Source organism: Urocitellus parryii, chromosome 6, assembly GCF_045843805.1.
Source record: "Urocitellus parryii isolate mUroPar1 chromosome 6, mUroPar1.hap1, whole genome shotgun sequence".
NCBI classification, from domain to species: domain Eukaryota; kingdom Metazoa; phylum Chordata; class Mammalia; order Rodentia; family Sciuridae; genus Urocitellus; species Urocitellus parryii.
Window position 1 is genome coordinate 13,024,935 of NC_135536.1, and position 27,388 is coordinate 13,052,322.

At 55.3% G+C, this 27,388-nt stretch overlaps 1 protein-coding gene across 1 annotated transcript in view; it reads right to left on the bottom strand.

Moving 5' to 3' along the window:
* Positions 1–27,388, bottom strand: part of Rin3 (Ras and Rab interactor 3) — a 108,299-nt gene that overhangs the window by 60,802 nt on the left and 20,109 nt on the right. Inside the window, exons 2-3 of the mRNA XM_026394276.2 lie at positions 20,928–21,129; positions 8,856–8,973 (exon numbers count right to left, since the gene is read on the bottom strand). Coding sequence (XP_026250061.2) covers positions 8,856–8,973; positions 20,928–21,129 — 320 coding nt within the window. The remainder of the gene's footprint in view (positions 1–8,855; positions 8,974–20,927; positions 21,130–27,388) is intronic.

The following is a 27,388-nucleotide window of genomic DNA, read 5'->3' on the forward strand; positions in this document are numbered from 1 at the left end:
TCTCCGCTGATGCTGCCCATTTGTTCTACAGTTGCCTGCTTCATCCACCAGAGCCCTGAGCATCTTCATCTTCCTTGTTTTGAATTCTAGTTCTGGTAAGTCCTGCCTCTTTGCCATATTTGAGTGTATTCCAAGTCTTACTCTGTCTCTTCAAACTGTTGTGATTTTTTTTTTCCTGATGGCTAACATGCTGCACTAGATAACAGGATAAAGGAACCGTGGACGGAAGAACTGTGGACAGACCTGCTCTGCTGTGGGGACGGGAGAGTTCTGTGTCCTGGGAGCAGCCATCCTTCAGTGAGCCTGTGCCCCTGGACGGTGAGCACCAAAGTGCTGCCCAGTGCCTTCCTCCTTTCTGTGGGCCAGGATGGCCAGGACCGGTACCTTTCATCCTCAGATAGGTTGCTCTCTGATAAAACAGAAAGGTCAGGCTCTACTGAATAACTGTCTCTTTGAAGGAACAGAATGCTCGGATTCACTTAAAAACAGCTCCCCTCCCCCTGCTGGAAGCCCAGGGGGATCTTTCTCTGATATTCACAGTGAGACTCTGGTCAAGCTCAGGTGATAAAACTCTCAAAGGCGAGGGCCCCCTGAGGACAGGTCCACCTCTCAGAGCCTCCTGTGATCTGGCAGGGACCGTGTGTTTCCCCGGCTTGGATTCCAGAGCCAGTGTGTTGCTTGCTGGTTTCTGCTCTGGGAAGTGGTGACTCTGCATCTGCTTGTTGTCTGTCCCGAGAAATCTAGAATTGTTGGTTTTTCTGCATGTTCAGATGTTTACTTCTTATTAGGAGAGAATGGCTAGTTTCAGCCTCATGTATGCCACACAGGGCCAAACCCAGGTTTTTCTACCCTGAGACTCATGCCACATGGGAAGAGGGAGGTTAGGGATGGAGGAGAGACAAGTAACTAGTGGGGAGATCACATGCTGGGGACATGGAGATCTGAGTCTTGCACAAGCTAAACACATACTCCACCACTGAGCTCCATCCCCATCCATACAAATGTTATCTGAGCACCTATTATGTGCCAGGCACTATGGAATATAGGTCCGCTTAATTATGACTCTGATTTTAAGTCCATTTCACAGGTGGGAAAGGCAAGGCTGAGACAGAGGACTGAGCATTAACTACCAACATCTTCCAACAGATGAAAACAAAGGAGTAGGATTCGAATTTGGGTCCACTGGGTACTGACATCTACCCTCTCAGTCCTTCCAGGCTGTCTCTGCACAGGAGTGAGGTGTCATTAACCAGCTGATCAAAGACCCAGTGCTTTCTGAATGCCCACAACTTGCTTCACTCTCCCTGGGCTGTGGGGGCCACAGGTGTTGTCAGACACAAACCCACCCAGAAACCTCCAGTCCACCCTGGGAAACACAGAACACACTGTGAAGGGCGAGGAAGCCCAGGCAGACCGAGAGGAGTGCAGAGAGCAAGCCACGCAGACGAACTGGCCTGTGAAAGGTACAGAGGCTGGAATAATGTCACACGCAGGGCCGGGGCTGGGGCTCAGCAGTAGAGGGCTTGCCTAACATGCGTGAGGCCCTGGTATCAATCCCCCGCACCCCTTAAAAACAAATAAAATAAAGGGACTGTGTCCATCTACAGCTAAAAAAAAATATTTAAAAAATTATCCATACAAAGGAGCAGGGAAAGAAAGCCCATGACTCCAGATGAGGAGGGAGATTATTGCTCTTCCAAGGGCCCCGCAGGGAGTGTGGGTGCATGGTGGGTGTGGGGAGGGTGCTGTCAGTCAGACTAAGCCTGACCCAGGACAGGTGCCCCCGCCCTGCCCGACATTCCTGCGCTTCACACCGGAACTCTCTTTCATTCCCATGGAGAGGCACTCTCCCCTGGCAGGGGACACTACTGTTCGATGGTGTTAGTCTTTCACGTGTTGGTATAAACCTGTTTACCAAGTAGAGGATTTCCACAGTGTAGGTTTTCAGGGAGGGAATGGAGGGAGGGTGTGGAGGGAGCCTGAAAGGCAGGGGTGCCCAGATGCAGATGTTGCTATGGTCTGAATATGGGCACCGCCCCAACATGCATACGTGGGAACCTAAGCCCCAGTGCAATAGTGTCAGGAGGCAGGGTCTACTCATGAGGGCCACCCCCATGAACGGACTAGAGTCCTTATAAAACTGCTACGGGGCTGGGGTTGTGGCTCAGCGGTGGAGTGCTGCCTAGCATGCAGGAGGCCCTGGGTTCCATCCTCAGCACCACATAAAAATAAATAAATAAATAAATAAATAAATAAATAAATAAATAAATAAAGGTATGGTGTCTACAGACAACTAAAAAAAAATAAAAAGATCTATGGTTTGAATGTGTCCCCTCCCAGATTCAGGTGTTGAAACTTAATGACCAATGTGACATAATGAAAGGAGGGGTCTTTAGAGGTTGTCCGTCCATGGGCTCCTCCTTGTGCACTGAGGCGAGTTATTGGTTTATATTTGTGGCCTTGTGCACGCTGGGCCAGCACTCCACCTCTGAGCTCCAGCCCAGCCTCCGGCCCTTATAGAAGAGACTTCACGCAACCTTCAGGCCTCTTGTCTTTCTGCCTTTTCTTGCCTCTGAGGCTCTGTGCTCTGGATCCTTCTCCATCTCTGTCCAAACCTCTCACTGTCTCCAATTTTCTCAGTGCAAAACCAACTCGGGCACAGTCCCTGGGGTTGCATTTCCTGGAGATACTGCTGCAGCTGGGCCTTGCCATCTCTGCTTCAGGGTCCCCCCTAGTCTTAGCTCCCCAGCCTCTTTCCTGGGCAGCCACCAAGGCTGCCGCTCCTCCCCCATCTTCCTCTGGCCTGGCCAGGTCACCGCCCCTTCCAGCTCCCACACAGAAGCCAAGCACTTCTGCAGTGTCGATCTCCTAAGGCCACTTCCTGCTCAAAATCTTTGTGTGGCTTTTTAGAACACTACAAACCAAATCCCTCACACCTTGGTGTGGTCCTCACGGTCCTTTGCTGCCCCCTTCCAGTGGCCTGACCCAGCAGAGCTTCACCTTGTCCTGCGTGTCTTTCCCGCTCTGAGCTCCGAGGCAGACTGCGACCTCAACTTCCCCAACCTGGACCCTCTCTGCTCTTTCTCCTAATTATTTCTCAGCCTCCAAGGCTCCAGTGAGGCCTGGGTTGATTCCCCTCCGTCAACAGGAATCAGCTTCGATGCACACTGACGTTCTGGCTCTTGGGGCTGTCTGGTTGTACCCTTGGTGACAGGGGTGTGTGGTCCAACCTCAGGGGCTCTGTCTTAGCCGGTGGCAAGTGACTCCCCTCAGAAGCCATTCAGCACATACTGCAGTAGTTGCAAAGTCTTTGAAATGTTTACTAACCCAGAGAAAACCTATGATCATATGCCCCAAACAGCCCAGGATTCAAAAACCAAGAAATTCACCAAAGTTGACAAAAAGTTCTTGGAGTTAAATTGTCGTGTCTTTTTTTTTTTTTTTTTTTTAAAGTCAAACCCCAGGTTTGATGCTGAAGAGGACAGTAGAAAACAGAAACAAACTCTGGTTATTTTAGCCCAAACCTCCGTGGGTACTCACTTAAGTGAGAAGTACCGGCTCCTGGGAGGAGCCCTCCCGGGTCCAGGCACCAGGAAATGAAGGGTTGAGGTGTGAGCTGCTGCAGCCCCAGAGCAGACATGTCTGCTGGGCCTTGTTGAGTGTTGCCACGGGGGCCCTGAGGGCTCATCACGTGTGCTGATCACCGTGGGCACCGTGACAGCTGTTTCCCACAAGTGTCTTTATTGGACATGAGGCTGTTGCGTGCTTCCTGCTTGCTGGGCCACACCATCCCTAGCCCCCGGTGTGCTTACGGATGGGATCTCTCCTTCAGCCTCCAGCGGGGGTGTTGGAGGTGTTCTCTCTTGACCGTTGGGGAAACTGAAGCAAGGGAGGTTGAGTAACTCAACCTGCCTGATGTCACAAGCATAAAACCTAGAACTGACAGCCTTTCTAATGTCATGCTCTCCAAAGAGGTTGTCAGAGACAAGGAAGCAAGACCCCTCCATGATGCATAGTACCACCTCCCCATGGAAATACCACAAGGCTGCCTTCTCCACACTCGTTCTCCTTGAATAATCTTGATCATTTCCCTCTTTTAATGGCCTTGGCCTATCTAGCTTCAAATACAGATTAAATCTCATTCTAGGATAAAGGGTCAGTTGGTGACACTGTCAAATCCTGGAGCACTGGGAGAAGTCAAAGAGTCGGGGCTCTGTCCTGCCCAGGCGTTCAGATCTCTGCTGCCCAGGAAGACTGACCTAGATCTCTCCCTTCCTTGGTTTCAAAGGTGCCCCAGTGCAGTGGTGAGGATCACCAGTACGCTCAGCACGAGCCTTACCACCACACTGGCTGGGGACACGGTGCCTCCCCAGCTACACGGGTATCTATCCACTAAACTGCACGCCTCTGAGTGGGAGATTGACGGAGCTAGACAGGCGGGCCTCTCTAAAGCCAGGGTCAGCTGTGCAGGAGGGAGGAGGGAGCAGGTGACAGGGGCCAAGGCTCAGCTCCGGCGCTGGGCGGCTCCCTGCAGTACAGGCCAGACCACACCCGCCCGCGGCCTCACTGTTCCTCTTCCAGGGACAGGCAGATTGGTTTTCTTTTTGCTTTTCTCAGTCAACAGAAAATCAACATCCCATGATTGTCATTGTTGCCATCTTTTTTAGGGGTGGGGGTGTGTTGGGGATTGAATTCCAAGGCACTCGAACACTGAGCCATGTCCCAGCCCTGTTTTGTATTTTATTTAGAGGCAGGGTCTTGCTGAGTTGCTTAGCGCCTCACGGTGGCTGAGGCTGGCTTTGAACTTGCAATCCTCCTGCCTCAGCCTCCTGACCTGCTGGGATTGTAGGCATGTGTTGTCACCATCTTTAAAGCCCATTAATGAAAAAGTAGGTCCAGGTTGAGCATCCCTAACCTAAAAATCCAAAATGCTCCAAATCCAAAACTTTTGGAATGATGACTTGATGCCACAGCCGGAAAATCCCACGCTTGGCCCCTTGGGATGTGTCGCAGCCAAAACGCAGACAGACTGAAAACACGGAGTAGAATGATCTTTAGGCTATGTTCACAGGTGAATAGGAAACAAATAGACTTTGTATTTAGACTTGGGTCCCATCCCCAAGACATCTCATTTCATATATGCAAATATTCCAAACCCTGCAAAAAAAAAAAAAAGAAAGAAAGAAAGAAAGAAAGAAAGAAAGAAAGAAAGAAAGAAAGAAAGAAAGAAAGAAAGAAAGAAAGAGAAATCCAAAGTCTCAGACAATTCTGGTCCCAAGCCTTTTGGAGAAGGGATACTCCACATGTAGTGATTCTGACTAGGTGCTTCATTTCGGCCATCAAGGGCAGGGTTGCTAGCCAGCAGCTGACCCAGCCCCTACCCATCCCAGAATCTTCTAGGCCTTCCTGTACAGCTCCTGCCCCGATATCTCCTGCTGCTTCTCTGGCCCCTCCCCAAGCATGACTTTTCCAAAGAGTTGCCCCTGCCATTCACACGTGCACGGGAGGATTCCTCTGCTCGTCCGATGAGGTCTGGCCCGGCCACGTGGCCTGTTCTGGTGGATAAGCTATTCCAGGAAGTGGTGCCTGTCCTCTGTGGGCTTCCAGAGCCATCCTGGGATTCTGTCTTCTGCCCCTCCCACTGCCCCGGATGGGTGCTGCACCAGTGAGGAAATGTGCCCGAAAGACCCAGCAGCCACCCCAGTGAGGGACAGCACAAGAACATACATGTCAGCACAGTTGGACGGGATGCTGCTTTATGCAAGGCCATAGGGTTTAGGGCTGTGTGTCAGTCACCACAGCCACACTGGCCCAAGCCGACTGGCTCCGGGATTTTCAAAGACACTCTTCACAAGACGCTAGGGGACACTCTGAGCCCACAGAAGCACAGAAGTGGCCAAAACAGATGTTCCAAGAAAACAGAGTGAGATCACAGAGGTTGCTGACCACTCACTTTCGGGGCAGCCCCTGTCTCCTTCCCTTGCCTCTGCTCTGGGTGGGGAACCCCAACACCAGCGCCAGTTCTAGGCCTGGGTCTTTCCCTCGCCCACTTCCTCCTCTGCCACCAGCCACAGCGTCTTGCGTTCAAGGCATTCTGGACACCCCGCTCTCAGCCACCTTTCCAATGTTGCTGCTGAAGTTCAAGGCCCCGGAGGTTCTTGGGTTCCAAAAGGACTGTAGGTACCTAACATCTGGAAGCCTCGTCCCAGAAAGCCTGGTTTCTCTCAGTAAGAGAGTGACTCCACCCTTCTGCAGTCAGGGGGGCTGTGTGTGTACTTATTCAGGAAAGACCATAACACCCCACACTTTCCCCCCTCCTGGACTCCACGGGAGGGACCGTCATTTAGGTCGTCTACATAAATGAACTGCCTTTTCCCCAGCCCCACACTCCTATTCCCTGACCCAGGGAGCAGGATTCCAGCACTTCATCCAGGGTTCTTTTTCCTGGGTACCCCATGGTTGGACTACATTTTGTGATTCATGGTTGGACTACATTTCCCAAGCTCCTTTGCAGTTAGGTATAGTCATATGACTGAATTCTAGCCAATGAAATGCAGTCACAGGGCCTTGGTTGTAAGACCCTCCCACAAGCTTCTTCCCTTTCTAGCCTGTGGGGGACCCTGGACCCAACCCTGAGAAACTTCAGCTGTATGCCAAAGGTGACAGAGCCACTCAGCTAGGGTCCCTGAACAACAAGCACTCTTGCGTGTGTGACGGAAATGGGATCCCTCCAGGTCCACTAGTGACTCTCCACCTGACGGTCACCCTGTGCCCTTACTGCTTACTGTCTTCTCCCTCCATGTGAACCATATGCCGAGAGGCAAGGAGTTCTTGTCTCTGCTGTGTCCCCAGCAGTGGAGCAGCGCCTCACCCCCATAACCAGGTGTCAAACACACTGAATGAGATGTGCCTTACCCATGCTGCGTGGCCTGGGTCTCTGTGGAAAGACCCTCCCCAACAGGAAAAGCGACCCACTTCTTTTGCTTTCTAGAAAATTAGACTTTAATTGAACTAATAAACCTTTGGGACCCAGCCCGAATCCTCCCTTGTCTTGGACACTGTAAAATTAATGTTTTCTCTTCTATCAAAGTTAAACCTGTAATGTAACACACAAGCATGTTTACTGTAACTTAAATTTTACAATGTATAATGGAACCATTTAAATTAGGAAACCTTGTGGAGAAGAATGTAGCCTTTTTTGTTTTTTTGTATCAGAGATTGAACCCAGGGATGCTTAACCACTGAGCCATGTCCCCAGGCCTCTTTTGTATTTTATTTAGAGACAGGGTCTCACTAAGTTGGTCAGGGCCTCGCTAAGTTGCTGAGGCTGGCTTTGAACTCAGGATCCTCCTGCCTCAGCCTCCTGAGCCACTGGGATTACAGGTGTGCGCCACCATGTCCTGAGGAATGAAGTCATTTTGAAATTCCCTAACAGGTACCTAATCACAACTGTAGTCTGTTTCCTGTGCCCTCCTCAATTTTAATTAGCTAATCACATATATTGTAACCATGAACTCCTCCTATTGGAGCAAGGGGCAGTACTACACTAGGGACAAAAGCAGGTGGCCAGCCTGCACAGGTGTGCTCACTGGCCGGATTGGCTCTGGGGGCACCTTTCTGCAGAAGTACAGCCTTGCCTTGCCGACCCATTCCAAGCATGCCTTTGATTTCTTGACGCACCTCAGTCCTTCTAGCAGACACCCTCTCTGAGTCCTCCCCCAGTGATCTGCCCCTGCCAACGGCCCTCCCAGGGGCCCCTCTGCAGTACCACCTGCCTCACCACACAGCAGGTGAGGGCTGTCCCTCCCACCCTGGGAAGTCCCCCCTTCAATCTGACTGGGGATCCCTGGGCTGGGACTCCCTCTTATTCCTCTTTGCACTTCCTTCTGTCCATACAAATGTTTCTTGAGAAACAAGCACTCGAGAATATTCAAGGGCCCTTCTTTGCAGTCACTCAGTGGCTGATGAAGGGTAAAAAGGTCCCATTTCTGAGATGATGTAAACCAAACCAGAGCCTGGAATATTCCACGGGTTCTTTTTTAAAAAATATTTTTATTAGTTGTTGATGGGATTATTTATTATTTATTTATATGTGGTGCTGAGAAACGAACCCAGTGCCTTACTTATACATGCTAGGCAAGTGCTCTACCACTGAGCCACCATCCCAGCCTCCACGGGTTCTTTTAATAAACATTTTTTGGAGTTTAATGCCTGGAGTGTGCGCACGTGACCCATAGATGAGGGGCAAGCCCTTTCAGGTAACTGAGCCAGAGGTCAAGAGGGGCCCAGCCTGAAAATATTTTCTATCAGTACAAACCTACCCTGAACGGGACCCCTAACCAGCTCTCAGAGGAGGCCCACGCCTGCTTTGGGTTTTTGACTTTCAAAGGGCTTCCCCACTTGACCCTGGCGAAGTTCTGTGATCCAAGCAGGAAATGACTCTTATGTCCATTTAATAGAAGAGACCTCTGAGGCTTGGAGAGGTTAAAGAGCTGGTCCCAGAACATGGCTTGAGGACGTGCCCAGCTGATTCTGAGGGCCCAGGCAGTTTCTTTCCCCCCTTCCCCCCAGCCCCAGCATCCTGTGCTAAGTGAACCAGGGAGGCTTCTCTGTGACCACGAGGAGCAAAGCCAACAGCCCCGATGAGGGTGACTGGAAACTAACATTGACTTGTGTGTGACCAGCTGAGTTCAGAGCCAGCCTGGCCAGGTAACATCAGCAGGCTGACAGTTTGTCCCCTTCTAATTTTAGACCCTGTGGGCGCAGACAGGAGAGCTGTGGTTAGCAGGTGCCACGTCTGCTGCTGCTGCTGCAGCCCCGCGAGGTCCCAGGAGAGCAAGGAGCCGGGTACTCACGCGACTTTTCTTCTTTGATGGTGTACTCGAGCACCTCGGAGGAGCTGTCGCTCAGGGAAGGGAAGTGCACACAGAGCACCAGGCGCTTCAAGCTGCTGTCCCTGCGGACCAGGAACATCTGAAACCAAGAAGAGGCAGCTCCATGAACCACAGTTGGGGGAGGCCAGAAGGACATCAGGGAGCCGCCGTCATCCGCAGGTTCCCAGGGCAGGAGGCAGGTGAGGCGGTCAGTCACCCCTCCCAGGATCTGGGCTCTGGCCCACGTCCCGATGGAGTCTCCTTAGTCCCAGTTTCTCATTTGCCCTCCAAGTGGATGTTCCTTCAGGGTGTGAGAGACTCGGTCTCGGGGTCCAGGGGTTGAAACCCTGAACCCTGCCATGCAGCTCTGCAGGGGGGGATGTGGCCACTCTGATGTGCCCTGTAGCACGGGAGTCAGGGTGAATGTCCACCCCCACCCCCAGCCCACAGATCTGGGGGCGTGGGCTTGGGGGACAGTCAAGGCAGCATCCATTCACACTTTTTCTTTTTCTATGCCCAAACAAAGACAGCTAGTATTTACGAGGAACTCTCGTGGTGACAGGAATTGGCACTACACTTGGCATAGAGTAACAGATTCTATCTTCTCAACTGGTTCCAAGGTGACACTCTCCTTATTGTCCCCACTTTACAGGTGAAGAGACGCGGCTGTCCCTGCTCACCCAGGACCTGCTCCCTCAGGCTGGGTGACAGCTGACTGAGCCACAGGACGCGCAGGAAGCTTAGCCTGCCAAGGCCTCCCAGCTGTGGGCACAGAACTGGCATCCATCCAGGCACTGGTGCCCAGGACGCCCTGACATGGGCTTCTCCATGCAGACCCCAGGGCCGGCAGACCTGACTCTGTCTTGCCACGGAGCCTCTCCCCTGGACCGGAACCTGCCTCTGCTTTGGCCCGGGGGTGGATCTGTGAGCTGAGGCCTGAACATAGCCGGTGGATTTGTTGACATCTGTGGCTCAGGCCATGGTTCCACTCCAGGGGGGTCCCCACGGGCAGTGGTCTCCCTGGGGCCATCAAGGGGAGAGGCCTCTCTGCTGTCTGTCACAAACTGCTGCCTTACAATGTCCGTTTCAGACTCAGCTGGCCCTGCCCAAGCTCATACCTCCTTCCCAGGTGACACCTTTGGGAACCTCCCCGACTCCTGGGGCACAGCCTCCAGGGAAGGAGCGGGCCCCCTCCCCCCTCCCCTGCCCTGGAGTCTAAGTCTCCTGCACTCGGGCCCCAGGGCCCCAGCCAGGACTGTGGCCCACCTTGCTGAGTCAGGCTGGGTGTGAGGCCATGGGACACCCCAGGGGGCAAGCACGTGGCCTCAAGCCTGGGAGGCTCTGGAGGAGCACTTCCCGCGAGGCTCCAGGTCCTCTGCCGTGGGTACTGGTTACTGATCTTCTTACTATATTGCTAGCATTATAACCGCTACTGCAATTATTAATAAAACATAGTAATAATATTACTACTATTGATTCGTAGCAGCTGACGTGTGTGCCTCCCTACTCTCCCCAAGCCCAGTCTCACTAATTTCTTATTAAATCTATGGGGAAGGCCATGTCCCCATTTCACAGACGAGGAAACTGAGGGCGGCAAGAGGCAGGTAATGTTCAAGGTCACAGGGCAGGAGGTGCTGAGGATGAGGTTTGAGCCCAGGCCCTTTGGACTCTGGACACTCGATGTCCCCCAGCCTCACCATCGCTCAAGGCTTGCTGTCTAAGAGTGTGCAAGGCCCTTCCTGAGAGGTGACATGGTGGATCTGTCAGTCACTGAACCGCGGTGGGAAGTGGCTCCACAGCCCCTTCCACAAGCAGAGCAGGAGGAGAGACGGGCGCAGGGCGGAGGGAGGCCAGAGGGTTGCTCCTGGGGGCTGCCGGGTGGAAGGGGGCCTGGCAGAGGCTGGGCTCAGTCCCAGGTGCCTCAGCGGCCCTTGCTCTCTGCTCAGGGGCAATGCTGGGGCTCCCACCACGGCACCCTGAGTGTTCCCCTGAACTCAGCTGACCCGGGACTCGTCTTTCAGGAAGAGACGGCTGTGCCTCTTCCTCAGAGGTTCAAGCTGCCTCTCGCCCCAGGCCCAGGGAACCCGAGTGTGCAAGGCAGCAGGAGTGTGAATGAGCGTGTGGGTGAGCAGGCCGCACAAGAGAACACGTCCTGGTTCCTGAGTCCTGGCACAGAGCTCTGAAGACCCCGGAATTTCTTGATGGGGGAGTCCATCACGCCTAAGGAGCCCTCTATTCACACCTGAGATTGAGCCCACAGGTGACTCCAGGGGCCTTGGTTTTGAGGAATGGCCACCACAGAAAGACCCAGCACCGGGCTAGAGGGTCAGCTCTTCTAGCCCCCTCTGTCTGGGGAGGGGAGCAGACTGGAGGTGTCCCCCGCCCCAGACCGGTGATGGAGCCCATCAGGCCTATGAAGAGAAGCCTTCACGGACCTCTGGGCTGGGAGCGCAGGCGCATGGGGCTGGGAAACACACAGGCGAGCCACGCGCCTGGCCCTCAGGGAGTGGCACCGGAGCTCAGCGCCCCACCAGCCCCAGATCTGACCACGTGCCTCTTCCACCCGGTGGGTCCTGAGTTTTATCCTCTGTGATGAGACTGTCATTGGAATTATGAATTCCAGTGAGTTCTGGGGGGTTCCATCAGACCTGAACATCGTTGTTCGAATCCCCAAATTTGTATCACACTGGACAGAAGTGGGGGTAGCTCAGGGACCCCACCTGTGGCAGGCATCTGAGGGGCCGTGTGGCGGGGGCCTTGTCCTTTAACTTATGGGGTCTGTGGTGATTGTGGGTAGGATCCAAGTTGAGTTGTTGGACATCCAGGGTGTTGAAGAACTGGTGTTAGTGTGTGTGTGTGTGTGTGTGTGTGTGTGTGTGTGCATGTGTGAATGAGTGTGAGTGTACGTGTGCAGTAAGTGAACTCCGGGTGTCCCTAGGGTCTCTCTGAGCCGGACACCAAAAGAGACAGAACAGGAGCCGGCCGGGCCCCTGGGAAGGCCAGCAAACGAACTTTGACCCTTGACCTTGAGCCCGTGGGAGCTGAGGCTGGCACCTTCCTGAGCTGAAACCAAACCAGAGCTTCTGCCTTTCTGGGACTGTGCACCCCGTGAGTGTGTGGAGAGGTTCACGGTGGCGGGGGCCTCCTGCCCCACACAGGGGCAATGGCCACTCCCTGCCCTGCTGAGGAACGGCAGGACTCCAGCCAGTGCTTCTCAAACGGGTGGTCAGGACCGTCGGCAGGGATGCCGCTGACCATTGTGATTTCCAAAATAAAATAGGAATATTAAGCAGAAGACCCTTGCTTATCATGAGGGTGGGCTTGAGTTAGGGGGGGAAGCCCGTCACCTGTTCACAATGCAGCACTTCACCTCTACGGAGGGGCCAAAGAACAGGGAGTCAGCTCTCCTCGGGGTGACCCATGACAGATCGTGGTGGCCAGCCTCCACGGGGACCTCGCCCCTGCACTCTGCAGTACACCCAGGGCATAACTCATTCTCGACTTCTCCACGTTGCTCAGACCTGGACCCTGCTCTGCACCCTCAGGTTGTGCAGAGGGAGAGAAAGAAGACAGGGGCCTGGGACGGGACGGGACAGCACAGGTCGCGAGCTCCTCCGACGGGAGGGCGCCATCTGCATTTCTTCTTAGCTCCCAGGCAGCCCCGAGCAGCTGGGCATCACCTTGTGACCCTGTGTGACCTCCCTGAGCCTCAGTGTTCTGATCTGTGAGTGGGCATAACACCTGTGGCCACCCAGCAGAAAGAAAAATGAAACCAAGCCGTGCCTGCCGGAAACACATGGGGACGGTGCCAAGAGCGCCCCACCCCCCACGCTCGAGGACACATGCTCCACTAGCCCCCTCCACGCCTGCGTCCCTCCTTCTGCTCCCCAGGCTCGGCTCCATCTAGAACCAGCATGTGTTCATTGTGGGAAAAGAGTCAGGTTTCCTGGACGCAGTGGGGAAGACAAGACTCACAGATCTGGGGCAAGAGGCGGTCAAGCCACCGGTAGGAGCAACAGAGAAGGAGCAGGGGTGGGGGGAGCATCCCACTGTGACAGCAGCCATGACCCTGGCTCTGTGCCAGCGTGCCCTCTGGGTTCTCCCCTCGGCCCTTCGGGTGGGTCTGTGGCTCTGGATGGAAACCCAAGGTCATGCCGAGGGCAAGGGCAGAAGCAGGACTCAGGCCCGGCATCCCCACCGCCTCGAGGCATCTCAGGTCTCTGCCACTTTGCCCGGATCTGCCTGAGGGACGGGGATGTCAGAAGAAGTGGAAAGTTCCCCAGCTGGACTCTGCAGGCCCAGTTCTGGCGCCCATCACCCACCCTGCAGCACAGCCACAGAGCTCTTGCTCCGCTGTCTCTTCTGCCCAGGCTGAGTCACATGGTTTTCTTATCTGAAAACCATGATAAGGTGCTGATGGGGGCAGGGAGGCTGTGAGCCTGGGGGGAGGGAGGGAGTCTGCCTGTGGCCTGGCTGGAGGTGTCCTCTGAGGCTTTCTGCCCAGGTGCTGGGGGCGAGGCCCAGGCTGTCAGATGTCCTCTGTGAGCAGAACCTGGGCACAGTGCACCCTAGCCAACGGGAACACGAGGGTCTGCTCTGTCCCCTCCAGGAAGGCGTCACGGCAGCACCTCGAAAACAGCATCACTGTGCAGCAGAGACTCTGAAGAACGTTCTAGATTATGCAGAAAACCTGGCACAGCTCAGCCAAAGTCAGTGCCATGCAAACCATGTTGTGAGCTCCTTGCACCCCTGCCTCCCATCACAGGTGAGCTCCCACTACGCTGGAAGGAGAGGAGATGTCACTGTGGTGTGGCTGCAGGTGAGTGCACAGGGTGCTCAGGAGCTGGCTGGACACCCAGGGCTCTTCCTCCCACACCAAGAGCAGATCCTCCGGCCCCCTTCACTGTTCCTCCTGCCTGCAGCCAACTGTTTACAGATGCCCTTCACCGTGGACTCCAGCCCGGCTCCCCCACCAGCAAGTTCCTTCCACTTCTTGGGGTCCAACTTTCCTCATTTGAACCCAGGCATAGGAGTACCCATCATCTGGGGTGAGAGGATCACTGATCATGTAGATAAAACTCGGGGCCATTGTCTGCACTCCATAATACAACAGCTCGAGGATTACAGGCCACGGCCAGTCACTGGGCTTCGGCCACGGGCCGAGAGTCTCAATGCGAGATCCCACTGGGTAAATCCATGACAGCACCAGTGACATCACTGCTGCCCTTGAAGCTGGACCACAAGGAGAGAGGACAAAGGACTCATATGTCAGTCACCTGGAGGGCAGACTGAAAACGGCCCCCAAGTCCAACTCACGGCTCCTTCAACAGGGAGAAAGCATTTTCCCAGCCGTGGGAGGGTGGCCTTGACCTGACCAGAGCACAGCAGAGGGAGGGGGTTCTGAGCCGGGCCTGGGGCACGCACTCCCATGCTCGGCCTTTTGGACCATGGCTGTCATATGAAGAAGCCCGCGTTGTCCTGGGGAGAAGGGCAGCCGGGCCAGCAGCCAGCAGCCACCATGAGACTCGTAAGCTAGGCCATCGGAGACCGTTTGGCTCCAGCGGACCTGCCAGAGGACTGAGGATGCTCAGCTGATCCCAGGACACCAGAGGAACTCAGCCCACCCACACAACAGTGAGCAAGCAAAATGTGACGGTGTTAAGACCCTGCACGTTGCCATAGTAACGATCCTGCCACAGCATGTGGACACAGGGTGCAGCCTTTGGGGATCCCCTCCTTTCTTCCTCCTACAAGGGCTGCTGGGGAGACTCAGCTCAGTGTGGCCCAGCCCCTCCCTTTACAGCCAGAGGTGGAAAAAGACCTCCTCAGGTCACAGGGCTTGTTAGTGGCAGCAGCAGGACAGGGTGGTGACACCAGAGTACATCCCACCACCCAACCAGCCCGCCAGTGTTCCGTGAGTGTGTCCTCCACGCCAGGCTCCAGGCTGAGCTGGACAGATGGCACCACTCCGGCCCAAGGCACAGAAGGTCATGTCCACTGCAGGGTAGAGACAGGGACAGGGTGGGTGGCCAGGGGGAAGGCCCCGAGGGTCAGGCCTTGGGGCCCTTTCTTGGAAGACTTCAGCCTGCTGGCTCTGGTGCTTAGTGGGCCACACCAAACTCAGTGCCCTTCAAGGCTGCTTCTTCCCCTGCAGGCTGGGATCATGACAGATCCTCTCTGTGACAGTCGCAGACTCTAATTCTGATCTGGGTCTATACGCTCTGACTCAGGCGGTGCATCATATTGGGTGGCACTAATCATGGTTATACTGCTCACTCTTTCCCCAGCCTGCCTCACAGTGAGGGGTGGCCAATAAGGCATACAGAAAAAAAAAAGAAGCACTCTAACAAAAAGAGTCTAGGAGAAGAAAATCATTTGCCTCTAACCTCCTGCATTTGAATGGTGAGATGCCTGGAGCTGTAGCTGCCGTTTTGCAACCATGAGGTAACAAATCTGCAGACCCAAAAGCCAATACCCTGAAGATGGGAGAAAGAAGGTGGAAAGAAGTGGGAACCTGAAGATATCAGTGAGTTGGTAACTAGCCCTGGACCCAACCTCCAGACTTCTCAACTAGGCAAATAACCATGCCTTTATGGCTGCAGGACTCATGATGTCACTTGAAGCGGAAAGCGAACCCCTGGCCCAGGCCTCGGAGGATCATGACGCAGCTGCACAGATGACTTCTGGAGAGTGACTTGAGGGGCACTGGGGTGTCGTTAGCACTCAGCTCACAGTGTCCATGGCAGGACCCCCGCCTGCTCCCGAGAGACCAAGAAGCAGCCACGTCCTCACCCACCTCTCCTCCGGGTCATGCCTGGCCGTCCCCGTTGAGCTGACGTCTGAGCCAGCCGCCGGTTCCCTCTCTTCCCTTTTTCTCCCTGGCTCACTCCCCTAGCGCACTGCATTAGGAACTCTGACAGCAGAAGTTCCTCTTCCTTCAACTGTACAGATTGTGGGGTGCCACTCTGGGGACTCAATTTCCTTTTTTAAAGTGTGGGTTCCCTCAGAACCCTCTCCACACAGCCCAGCAGAGCCCAGGCTGTGAGCTGGGACACTTGTGTCCTTCCTGGTTTTGGTGCGAGTCTGCTCTGCAGCCTTTGGCAGGTCGCTTGCCCTCTCTGGGCTGACTTTTCCAGTCTGTAGTTAGGGGTAGGTGAAGGACCCCAGAACTCCTTCCTTCTGTGAAATGCTCTACCAGCCTTCAGTGCCCCTGGGGTTTTCCCCAGGGTCCAAAGACTTGCCAGAGTGTTTCCTGACACCTTCATGCACTCCAGGAGGCTGGCACAGCTGGCCTGGGTGTCCACCCTGTGTGCCTCGGGTAGCATGGCTGGTGCTGGGACGGAGCACACATAGGCAAGAGCTGCTCAGCCACTGGGCTGCGCCCCCAGCCCTGGACCGGAGCCGGATCCCATGCGTGGCCATTTTTCTGTTGTTGCTGGCTGCCAGGCCGCATCTGTCTGCTTTTCCATTCTCGTTATTTTAGGATTATTTTCCAGTTGCGAGGGGAAATTTTCCAATCATGCCCATGAGGGCAGGAACAGAAGTGGCTGGTTCTTCTGAGGCCACAGCTGCAGAGGCTGTCATGACGGGAGGCCGGTCCAGTGGCCAGAGTCCCTCCTGGACACAGGGGACGTGGGTGGGCAAACCTGCGGCAAAGGGCCTCGTGTCCAGGTCCTGGCCCCGACTGAGCTGGGGGCGTGTACACGTCCAGGGACTGGGAGGAAGGAAGGGCCAGGGCCTGGCGCTTCTGTTTTATATCCGGGGAAACCGAGGCCCACCTCTGCCGTGACGCGTGCCACACCACACCTGGCGCAGGCAGCATTGCTCAGCCATCGGCGTGTTTTTGGACCTAACCCACCGGTGGCCAAGGCCCCTCTCCAAACCAGAGAACCTGGCACTTCCAGGATGGTGGGGACAGGGCTGTGTTTAAGGCCCTTGAAGGTGATCCACGGTGGGTTCAATCAGCCACGCTGCTCCGGACGGGCCCTCGGGTGGCAGAGCTGAGATTCCAGCTGTGGAGCAGAGATCAGGACCTGACCCACAGGCTCTAGGAGAACTGGGAGACCGGGCTCAGCCCACAGAGGCTCCTCCCAGCTCGGCGGCCTCTGCCGTTGTGGCCTCGGAACAGCTGAGGACAGCCATTCCCTGTCATCAGAAGGGGCAGGAGGGCGTCCGCGGGTTTTGGCCAAGCCAATAGTGAATGGGTTGAGTGTCCCTGGACCCTGCCTGGGGAGGTGCCCGGCCACCTACGAGGTGATCCATATCACAGCCTGGGCTCCTGCCACCCCTGAACCAGCCCCGGGAACCACAGGCAGCTCACAGGAGGTCTCCCTTGTCAAAGCCCTCTCCGGCCTGGGAGCCCTGACGCTCCGGCAGCAGCGAACACACGCCCTGGGCTTGGTGTCCAGGCTCCTTCTCTGATAAAGGGAGGCCGGGCTCTTAGGGAAATGCTGGCCCCAGGACTGAGGCGAGGCTCGTACCAGGGGAGGCTGTGGCCTCTTTTCTGGCTGGACAGTAAGGAAGGGCTCCAACAGACAAGACAGACAGACACCCGGACACACACACAGAGTAACGCAGGTGTCAAGCAGACACGGGAACCAACAGAAGGATTCCCAGTGGCCAGAGCTGGAACAACCTGAGCGACAAATTAACCACAGTGGAACCGTGTGGTGACCCAGAGTATAAAATAGGAATCCATGTCCCCGTGTGGATGTGAGTGATGATTAAACAGAGGCAGGGGACGAGCGGTCTCTGCAGAAGGGTGACACCCGCAGATCTGGGTCAAGGAGGCAGAGTCTATCTGTCCTCAGGAGAGGATGGGGCATAGGGACCTCATCAGAAGAGGAGGGGGATGGGAGGTCCTCTGAAGTGGAGCCTGGCACAGGCCTCGGCAGGTGGTCAAGGTCGGCATCTCCAGGGGAGGTCCTGCTGACAGTTTGTGCCCTTGAAGAGACAATGCGAATGACCTTGACCTCTGTGGCCCTCCTCCCCAACCCCAAGCCTGGTCCAGCCTCTAGACAAACCCCAACGGAGGGACCTCCACCAATACCCGGCCAGTCCCATGGAAAACAAAGTCCGAGAAACTGTCACAGGGAGAGGAACCTGTGGTGTCCTGGGTGGGACCTGGGACAGACAGACACTGGATGAGAGTGGGGACCTGAAGGAGGGCCCGGCTCAGCACTGATGGACTGGGCTCGCGGGACGGCTGTGGCCAAGGGCAGAGGCCAAGGGTGCCAGGTATCTGGAACTCTCTGTACCGTCTTTGCAACTTCTCTGTCACTCTAAAATGACTCCACAATTTGAAAAGCCATCTGCAGCATAAATAAAGGCAACTTTTTGATTATCTTGTTGCTGAATTCACAAAAGACAAACAACGATGTTCCACACCTTATCAGAGACCAGGCAGAAAGGAGCGCGGGGGGGTGGGGTGGGGGTGGGGGTGGGGGTGGGGGGACTGGGGAAGGCCATGGGATGCGGTCAAGGTCCCCAGATTCTGGGGACAAGAGACCTGGCTCCTCAGCCTCCGAGCACCGGCTGCAGACATGGCAGAGCACGTCCTCTCTCTGGTCCTGCAAGGGGTGGACCCAGGTGGCCCCTGAGAGCTATCACAGCATGGGGACCACCTTTCAAACTGATGAAGTCACCCAGTGATGGACTGTCCCCACTCTGAGGGAGACATATTATGCAGCAAAGGCTTTCCTGGCCCCTGTTGTAAGAGCTGAGTGGCCGCAAGTCAGCGACTCGAAATCTCTGTGCCTCCGTTTCCTCATTTGGAAACCGGGACACTAATTACACTGCCTGCTGGAAACTGCTGTGAGGACCAAATAAGACTGCCAACGGCCCTCTTGGTCTGTGCGAGAACACACCGTCGTGTTGGCAGGACAATGACCAAGTAGCCCCAAGACATTTCTCAGAACATATCCCCGTCACCAGGTGACACAAGACTGTATTTGCACATAACTGTGCACGTCCTCCTGGACACTTTAAGTCCTTTCTGGAGCATGTAGGACCTCTGATACGGTGTAAATACCGTGCCAACTCACCCTGCTGTGCTGTGTGGGTCTGGTGCCGCCCATGCCCCTGTTTGCCATCCACACTGGGCTGAATCTGCAGACCCAGAGCCGGGGATACAGAGCCGGGGACGCAGACCTGGGGACGCAGAGCCGGGGACGCAGAGCCCAGCTGTGTTTCTGTCTTTCCTGCTGCTCCCGGGAGCAGGGCTGGGCTGCGTCCTCGCTGTAACTGGGCTCACACCTCAGCCGGCTTCTCTCATTAGCCAGGTGCCAGGGCAGGCTACTGTGCTCCCGGCTGGAGGCCAGTGGGTGGCCCCCCCATGCCCCCCACTGCCCAGTGGCCAGATCTGCATCCCTTTGCCCCAAGGCCCTCGATGGCTGAGTCAGTCCACACTCAGGGCCCAGAGCAGGGGCTGAACGGGAGCCCTCAACCTGGCAGCCTTCGACCAGGATGTCAGGAGTTGAACGGCCAGAGCTCCGGCCCCCCATGTGGGGGAACCTGAGACGTCTGTCCCATGCTGGCCCCCAGGGCTCCCCAACAAGACTCTCATCCAGCGGCCCTGAGGAGCAGGCAGGATAACTGCTGTGCCCTCGGCCACTCGTGGGGCCACCTCCCCAGGAGACCGCTGGCTCTCAAATCCCTGTCTGAATTCTGCTTCTTGGGGACCCGGAACTAAGGCCCCTCCTAGCCTCAGTTTCACTATCTGAGCCCCCGGCACAGGATTATGGCAAGATGATATCAGCAGAGCACACGGACAGGCTAATAAGAATCCCAAGGAAAACCACCTCTGTCATTTCAGCTGTTTATTCAAACTTTCTGAAGAGAGGACCACCCCCTTTGTTCTTTTTGATTTTGAACCCAGGGCCTCAGGCATGCTAGGCGCAAGCTCTACCACTGAGCCACCCTCCCTGCATCTTTTGTCAAAGTGGTCACGACATACGCCTGCCCCAACGTGCCCTAGAAACACACTTGTGTTTTCCTGGGACTGTCCCTCACCATCTGGACCATCCCATCTGCACATGTGCCCTGGACACCCGCCTCATGAACTTAGAAAAATTTTATAAGATAAGAATTTCAACTCAATTAAATTAAAAGAATCCATCTACCCATCCATCCATCTATCATCTATGTCCTCCTCCCATATCATAGAAATAGCACCTCTGGGTGGGAGTTCCATGCCCCCATTTCAAAGTGACTAAAATGGGGCTCAGGAAACTTAAGCCATTTGATAAAGAAAATGTGGCACATATACATAGTGGAATATTACCCAGCCAAAAAGAAGAATGGAATTATGTCACTTGCTGGTAATTGGATGGAACTGTAGAGTATCATTCTGAGTGAAATAAGCCAGTCCCCCAAAATCAAAGGCCGAATGGTCTCTCTGATATGTGGATGCTGACTCCAATAAGGCGGGGGGGTGGAAAACAGAGGACTTTGGAGCAAACGAAGGGGAATGAAGGAAAGGGAGGGGGATGGGCACCGGGAGGACGGTAGAACGAACTGGAAACTCTCCTGTGATCATATATGAAAACACGACCCGTGGAACTCCACATCATGTACAACCACAAGAATGGGAAGTCCCACTCCATGTATGTATGATGTGATACATACATGGAGTATGTTTGATGTGTCAAAATGCACTACTGTCATGTGTATCCAAAAAGAATAGGGAAAAAAATCACTTAGCCATTTGCTCAATTCATAGACCACCCCCCCACACACACAGCCTCTTATTTTCTCCTGTAAATTAAGGGGTCTACAGCAGCTGGCTCTGCTTTGGGCCCTGGCCCCGGGTGAGCTCTCAGTTGGGGTCCTCCTGTGCGCACCGGCCCTGCCTCCCGGGTTCTGAATGCCCAGAGGCCAGGCCGGGCACCAGGCCCTGCTCCCCAGAGCAGAATCAAGTCCCTACCCCTGAGTCTGGGCGCAGCAGCTTGAAGGGCAGCAGAGGGTAGCCACTCGCCCAGCTGCTTCCAGGCAGGGCCTCCGGGGCCCTGGCACCGGTGTCCCCCCCACCAGCCCACGAGGTGGGACCAGACTCACCCCCGCCACCTCCCGGTGCAGGATCCTGGCTGCCTCTGACCTGGCCAGCCCCAGCTGCAGCCACACGGGGCACGTCTTGACCAGCTTTTCCAGGACGCTGATGCCCCGGCGCGGAAGGCAGTTCTTGGGGGCCGCTGGCAGACCGAGCCCCACGCGGTCCTCCTTCTCCTCGTCCTCTCCTTTGCCAGCCTCTGTAGCAGGACTGAGAAAGAGAGGCAAACGGTCAAGATCCCGCAGCCCAGCCACGCGGCGGACAGCAAACGGGCTCGTTTAGCATCGCCGTGGCCGGGGACCTTTGGGGAGGTACCAAAGGAGCAGACCATGGTCTCTACTTCAGGAGCTTGTGACAAAGTGGGTGAGACATACAGCCCTGTGACAGCCGGCCCCGGCACAAGGAGGGGGAACATGACAGGAGCTCGCATACCCAGGTGGGCTCTGGAAAGCACAGGGGGCGTCTGAGAACCCAGAGCTGGGGGTGCCAGGCTCGGCCACTGAGCGGCAGCCCAGCCCATTCAAATGCTTGTAACTAAGAGCAACTTTCTGGGCAGTAAAATGCATAGCACATGGCTGGCCTGCTTTGGGCACACGCCCCACCTCTGTCCTTCCCGAAGACCAGGGAGAGACCCGTGCTGTCCAATGACACAGCCACTTAACACAGGTAGTCATGGAGCTCTTGAAAGCGGCCGGTCCATGGGGGACAGGCTGTGAGTGTGAAATATGCACAAATTCAAAGACTTAATGTGCAGAAAAGAGTAGCTCATTAACAATATTTTATATTATCACATCTTGAAATGATGTTTTAGGTATGTTGGGTTAGATAAAGCATCATTCATTTTACCAGTTTCTTTTGTACAAGAAAATTTTAAATTACTATGTGGTTTGCATTATATTTCTGTAGAACAGTGCCAATACAGAACATTTCTAGAAGGTTCCTTTGTGCACCTCCCTGTCAGCATGTCCTCCCCTCCAGGATGAGGATGTGTTAACACAGGGTAAGGAAAGGAAGAGGATCACAGACCCCTCAAAATGGCCCAGCCACACAGGGGGCCTGCTGGGGAACAGGCCCTGCCCACACCCGTCATCCTGCCGGGTTTAGGAGACCCTGGACCCGCCCCAGCACCCCACTCCCACGCTGCCCAATGTGCACAGCCAGTTTTGACTCCAGGGAGGGACGAGCCATACATCGGTGCCTCAAACCCCGAGGTGGGTGGCCGGGAGCTCCTGCACACTGTACCTAGGGACCCGAGTCTCTTGGGCACCATCCGGGGTGGAAAGCCCACTCAGACAGAGGAGGGCACTCACGAGGCTGGGAAGAGGGGGTGGTGCCTCCCAGTTTGCCCTGTGTCTCTGACGTGTTGCTCAGGGGTAGCGGTGAGCAGTGTTGACATTCCTTCTGGAAGCATCCAGGACATTTGCCGGGAGGAGCCATTTGGCAAGGGGAGAGGGTGAGGCCAGGATGGGCCCTTTAAAGGACCCAGGAAGGTGGAAGCCCTCCTGGGGGGCAGGGGAGGCAGGGTTAGGGTGAAGGGCTGATGGGGGAGGAGGTGCCCACAGGGGGGAGGCGGGGAGCTGGGTTCTACAGCTGGGCTCTGTGTGGACCCAGGTCTTGCCAGGACCTGACTGGGAAGGAGCGTCAAGAGGAGAGACGTGTGAGGTTCAGGGCGAAGTCCTGGAGCAGCCTCGGCAGAGTGTGACGAGGCTCCCTCCTCGGCCTCCCCTCCCAGGACCCGAGGGGCTGCTGTGCAGCCACCGTGCGTGGGTCACCCTCTGCTCACCGCCTACAGCCTGGGCAGAGTTGGGCCAGGCTGCCAGGAGGGCCCGCATGTCCTGGGAAGTGGCAGGAAGTGGGACCAGGAGACGGTGGGGAGGGCAGCCCTGTGGACGTCTCAGCCTGTGGCATTGGGGACCAGCTGTGTCATCTGGAGCTCAAGCCAGGGAGGCTGACTTATAATGAGGTGTTACTTTCCAGTCCCAGCATCCTCTCTGGGAAGGAAGCGGGGATGGTGGGGCCCAAATTACTCAGCAAAGAAGTATTCAGGGCTGACCCGATCCTCTAAACCCACTTGGAAACTTGGCAATGTCTTCCGGCACCAGAAGACTTGACAATCCTCCTGGAACATCCAGGTGGGGCCAGGGAGGACCCTCCATGCGGCTGGGAGTCAGCCCGAGCTGCTCCCACTCCCTCTGCCCCTGACCCAGTCCTGCCCCCTCACGGCCTCAGTTTCCTCATCTGGGTAGGTGGGCTGGATGGTCCCCCCATTGGTTGGGCGCCCACTGCCATCAGATGGGCTCTGGAGAAATGAGGGTGGCCTCTCATTCACTCCTGCCTTGAGCTGCTCCAGGAGGAGCAGGTGTGATTTTATTTAGCTATTATTTTCCCAACCCTCGGGCTGAAGTCTCCTCTTCTAGAGGCTGGAGTGAGTCAGAGCCAGGCCCCTGGGGATTCTGGGCCCCCCGGGAGCACTGGCTCCGAGTTCACACACGGGAGCCATTTTCCCAGGGCCAAAGGAAGGAAGGGCTGGGGTCACCGCTGCCTTTGGGCTTCCTGGGGAAGAAGAAATGAGATGTGCAGGGGCCTGGCGAGTCTTGAAGGACCCACAGAGACGAAATTGCTCGCTCTCCCCGCGGTCCCCATCTGCATCCGGAGGCCACTGCTCTCAGGGTGACCAAATGGAAATCCTGTCCCAGGTTCCAAAGTGAGTCATGGGGGCTAGGCCTTCACACTCCCTGCACAGAGAGCTTCCCCTGCCAGGAATCCAGGCCAGGCCCCTAATACTTAAGGCTTTCTTTTTCTAAGACCCCTCCCTCTCCAGGGGCTGCTCTCCACCCCCCCCCCCACGAAGCCTGCGCTGCCCCACCTGCCCCTCCTCCAACTCCTCTGTCCACCTGCAGGGCCGGCAGGGCCTCTAGATCCTGTCCACCAGGTAGGCAAAGGGATGGTCGAGACAGCAATGACCACAGAAGGGAAAGTAGGTAAGAGGCTGCCCCGACGCTCACAGCTTCTTCCCGTGAAAGTGGGAGGAAATATTTGCAAAACACATATCAGAGAACCAGCAAATAGGTTTAAAAAGACGGGGAGGGGGTTGCAAAGATGCAAACAGATTCCTCAAAGAAAAAGACAGATGGCCCAGTAAGCAGGTGACAGAGTGCCCCACACCCTCAGTCAGCAGGGACATGCAAATGAAAACCTCAGGCGACAGGGGACGCCTGGGCTGGACCACTAGAGCAGGAAGAATCCAAGACCGACACCACCACGTGTCGGAGCTGGTGGGAGCCCACGGGGAGCCTTGCTGATCCTGGGGAAAATGTACACTCTACGATCCCTTTGGGAGAAGATATGGCATTTAAAACAATCTCTATAGAAACCTGAACACGCGCCTACTGTGTGGCCCAGCCATCCCACTCCTAGATGTGTCCGCAAGAGAAATCAAAGTAGGTGTCCACGAGAGACTTGTGCGTCGATGACCATAGAAGCTTTACTTATAATAAGAGCTCAGAGTCAGTACAGGTGTCCATCAAAGGAACAGGGACAGGGAGACTGCAGTACCCCTGTGCAATAAATTAACAGTCAGTGATAACGGGAAATCGTTACCTGTGCAATAAATTAACAGTCGGTGATAGCGGGAAATCTGTTTAGTAAGTTGCTGTGACAACTCGGTGAGATGCCTGTGGGGTGCTCAGCCTGGTGCCTGGCATGTATTCAATAAAGCTTGGCTGTTGTTTTCCCAACCCTGCGACTCTCCAGCTTGTGGCCTTCCCTTCCTCCCCCTCTGCAGCCGTGAGCTCAGGACCCAGCACACTGGATGGAGTGGCTGGGGTCTAGGTCTGCGCCCAAGATACCATCTGTCCCCAGCGGCAACCCACAAGTTCAAGTGCTTGGGAAACACATGGCTTGACATGAACACAGGCACAATTGCCAAAAAAAACACCCCAATTTTCTTGGCAGAGTGACAAACCACGGGGAGGATCCCTCATGCCCGAGCCCAGCGAGTGGCAGTGAAAAGACAAATAGGAGCCGGCCCTTCCCATAAGCCTGGCAGTGATGAGCACCAAAGGGCCACCTCGGCTGCAGAAGCTCCTAAAATGCTACTTTCCAGGAACACCCCAGCCCTGCCAGGGCCCCCTCTCCCTCCGGGAGGCCAGGCAGGCAAAGTGCAGGAGGCCCTCTGGGAGGCTGGCTGGAGGACCCTGGGAGAGGGGTCTGCAGAGCAAGAATCTCCCCCCAATGGGAATCTGAAAGAGGCCAAAGGCTGCAGCCCCTTGTCCTTGAGCAAGGTCCAGAAGTCAGAGCAGGAGCCCCTGAGGCTGGGAGGGCGGGACCTGGCACTCCAAGAGCCTTCAGTGACCAAGCCAGTGGACACCTGCTCTGCGCAGGCTGCAGGAATCGGGTAGAGGCGGGCAGCCGCCTGAGGACACGTGGGTTTTGCCAAGGCGGGAGCGGGGCAGAACCACTGAGCAGGCCCTGCACCAGGCTTTGCTCTATGGCTGAGATTCCTGCTGTCAACGGGCCAAGTCACATCAGCTCCAACTGCCAGGGACTGTCACTGAGCCCACAAGGCATCAGGTTCGTCGTCCACTGGCTGAGCAGGAACTGCTCATCCACGGCCTCCTCTCCCTGGCCGAGCTCCAGCCCAGCCCAGGCAAAGGGTGACAGGGAGGCCGGGTCACCAACAGCACTGTCAGTGCCAAACTGGGAACCCCCGAGATCCAGAGCAAACTGCTGCACACAGAAATTCTCCCACCAGGTTCCCATTCCACACACGGAGCCCAGAACCAAGAGCGGATCCATCCCCAGAGACTTCCCCGTCCACAACTGCCTAGGAGGCACGCCCCCTGGCACTCGGTGTCCAGCTTGGTTCTCCCCAGGTCTGGGGTGGGGAGACCAGCTGGGCTCCTGGGAGGGAGGCTTGTGTCTGTCCCATGCCTACTCTGGGAGCTTGGCCATCCCCACATCTGTAGTAGGTCGGACTGTGTCCTCCCAACGATGCAGACTAATCTTTACCCCTGGAATATGACTTGGAAAAGGATCTTTGCAGATGTAATGAAGTCAAGGATGCCAAGATGAGGTCATCCTGGGGTTAGGGTGGGCTGTGAAGCCAATGTGAGGTGTCCTTACAGAGGGGAGAGAGACCAAAACAGACCATGTCCATGTGAAGCAGGAGAGGCCCAGTCAGGATGCCCCCAGGCCAATGAATGCCAAGGGTTGATGCCCCACCCAGAGCCAGGAAAGAGGCGTGGTATGGATCCTCCCCAGAGCCTCTGGGGGAACCCACTGCTGACACCTTGATTTTTTGGACTTCTGGCATTTAGAACTGTGAGAAAATAAGTGCCTAGTGTTTTAGGTTGCAAAGTTGGTGGTAACTTGCTACTGCAGCCCTATGAAAAGAGTACACCTCATAGCCCCATGTAAAGTCAAGGTCAGCAAGGCACAGAGAGGTGAATAAACTCATCCAATCACACAGTCAGTAAGGGGCAGAGCTGGGATTCAAATCTGGGTAAGCTGTCTCTAGAATCTGCTCCTAATCACGGCTCTAGAAAAGTTTCAAAAGGTTTAAGCTTTTAAGATCAGAAAGTTGTTTTAAAAAAAGTTTCCATGTTTACGTTTCCTAGTAGTATCCAGCAAACAAGGTTCAATAACTTTTTTTTTTGTTGTTTGTTTTAAAATCCTATTTGGGAATCGATGCAAACATACACAAAGACGTGTAGAAACAGGGCTGGGGATGTGGCTCAGTGGTTAAGCGCCCCTGGGTTCAATCCCTGGGGTACCAAAAAAATCTAAAAGGAGGGAGATGCCAGGGTCACATCCCAGCGATACCCCTGCTGGACACACATGTGCATAAGGAGAAGATGGGGAGAGCCGGCTAGCATCAGTGAGGGAGTGCACAAGGAAGTTGTGACCAGTCAGCCCTGGATGGTCACGTCACGCAGCTGTGACAAACCTATCCGACTAAATCTCAAAATCCCGATGATGGTGTGGATTCTGATTTCCATTGCGCTGAGGTGAGAATGGCCTTGGGGTTGAGAAGCGCGGGCGCGGGGGCAGGCACACAGGCACCCTGTCTGCAACTTACTCTCCAAGGGTTCAGAGAGGCAGAGGGAGAGCCAGGGCAGGAGCAAACTGGACACAATGTTACCCGGTGCGAGGCGGTGAGAAATGCACAGAGGGAGTCCTTGTTCTGCTCCTGAACTCTCTTAGGAGTTTGAAAACATGTCAAAAGAGAAAGTTAAAAAGTCCTAAAATCAAACAAACACAAAAACCATAATGTGCAGCACAATATGCAAGTTCAAGAAGGAATGAAAACATTTATATAATGTGTAAAACACTCAGTTCTTTCCTGGGGCGGAGGGGAGCGCAGGATGGGAGGCCCCACCCAGCTCTGCAAGACTGGCTGGGCCAAGCTGCCCAGGGCGTTCTCCGAGTTCCCCTGGACTTCTCTCCGCTGGGAATATTCAACCAAAGA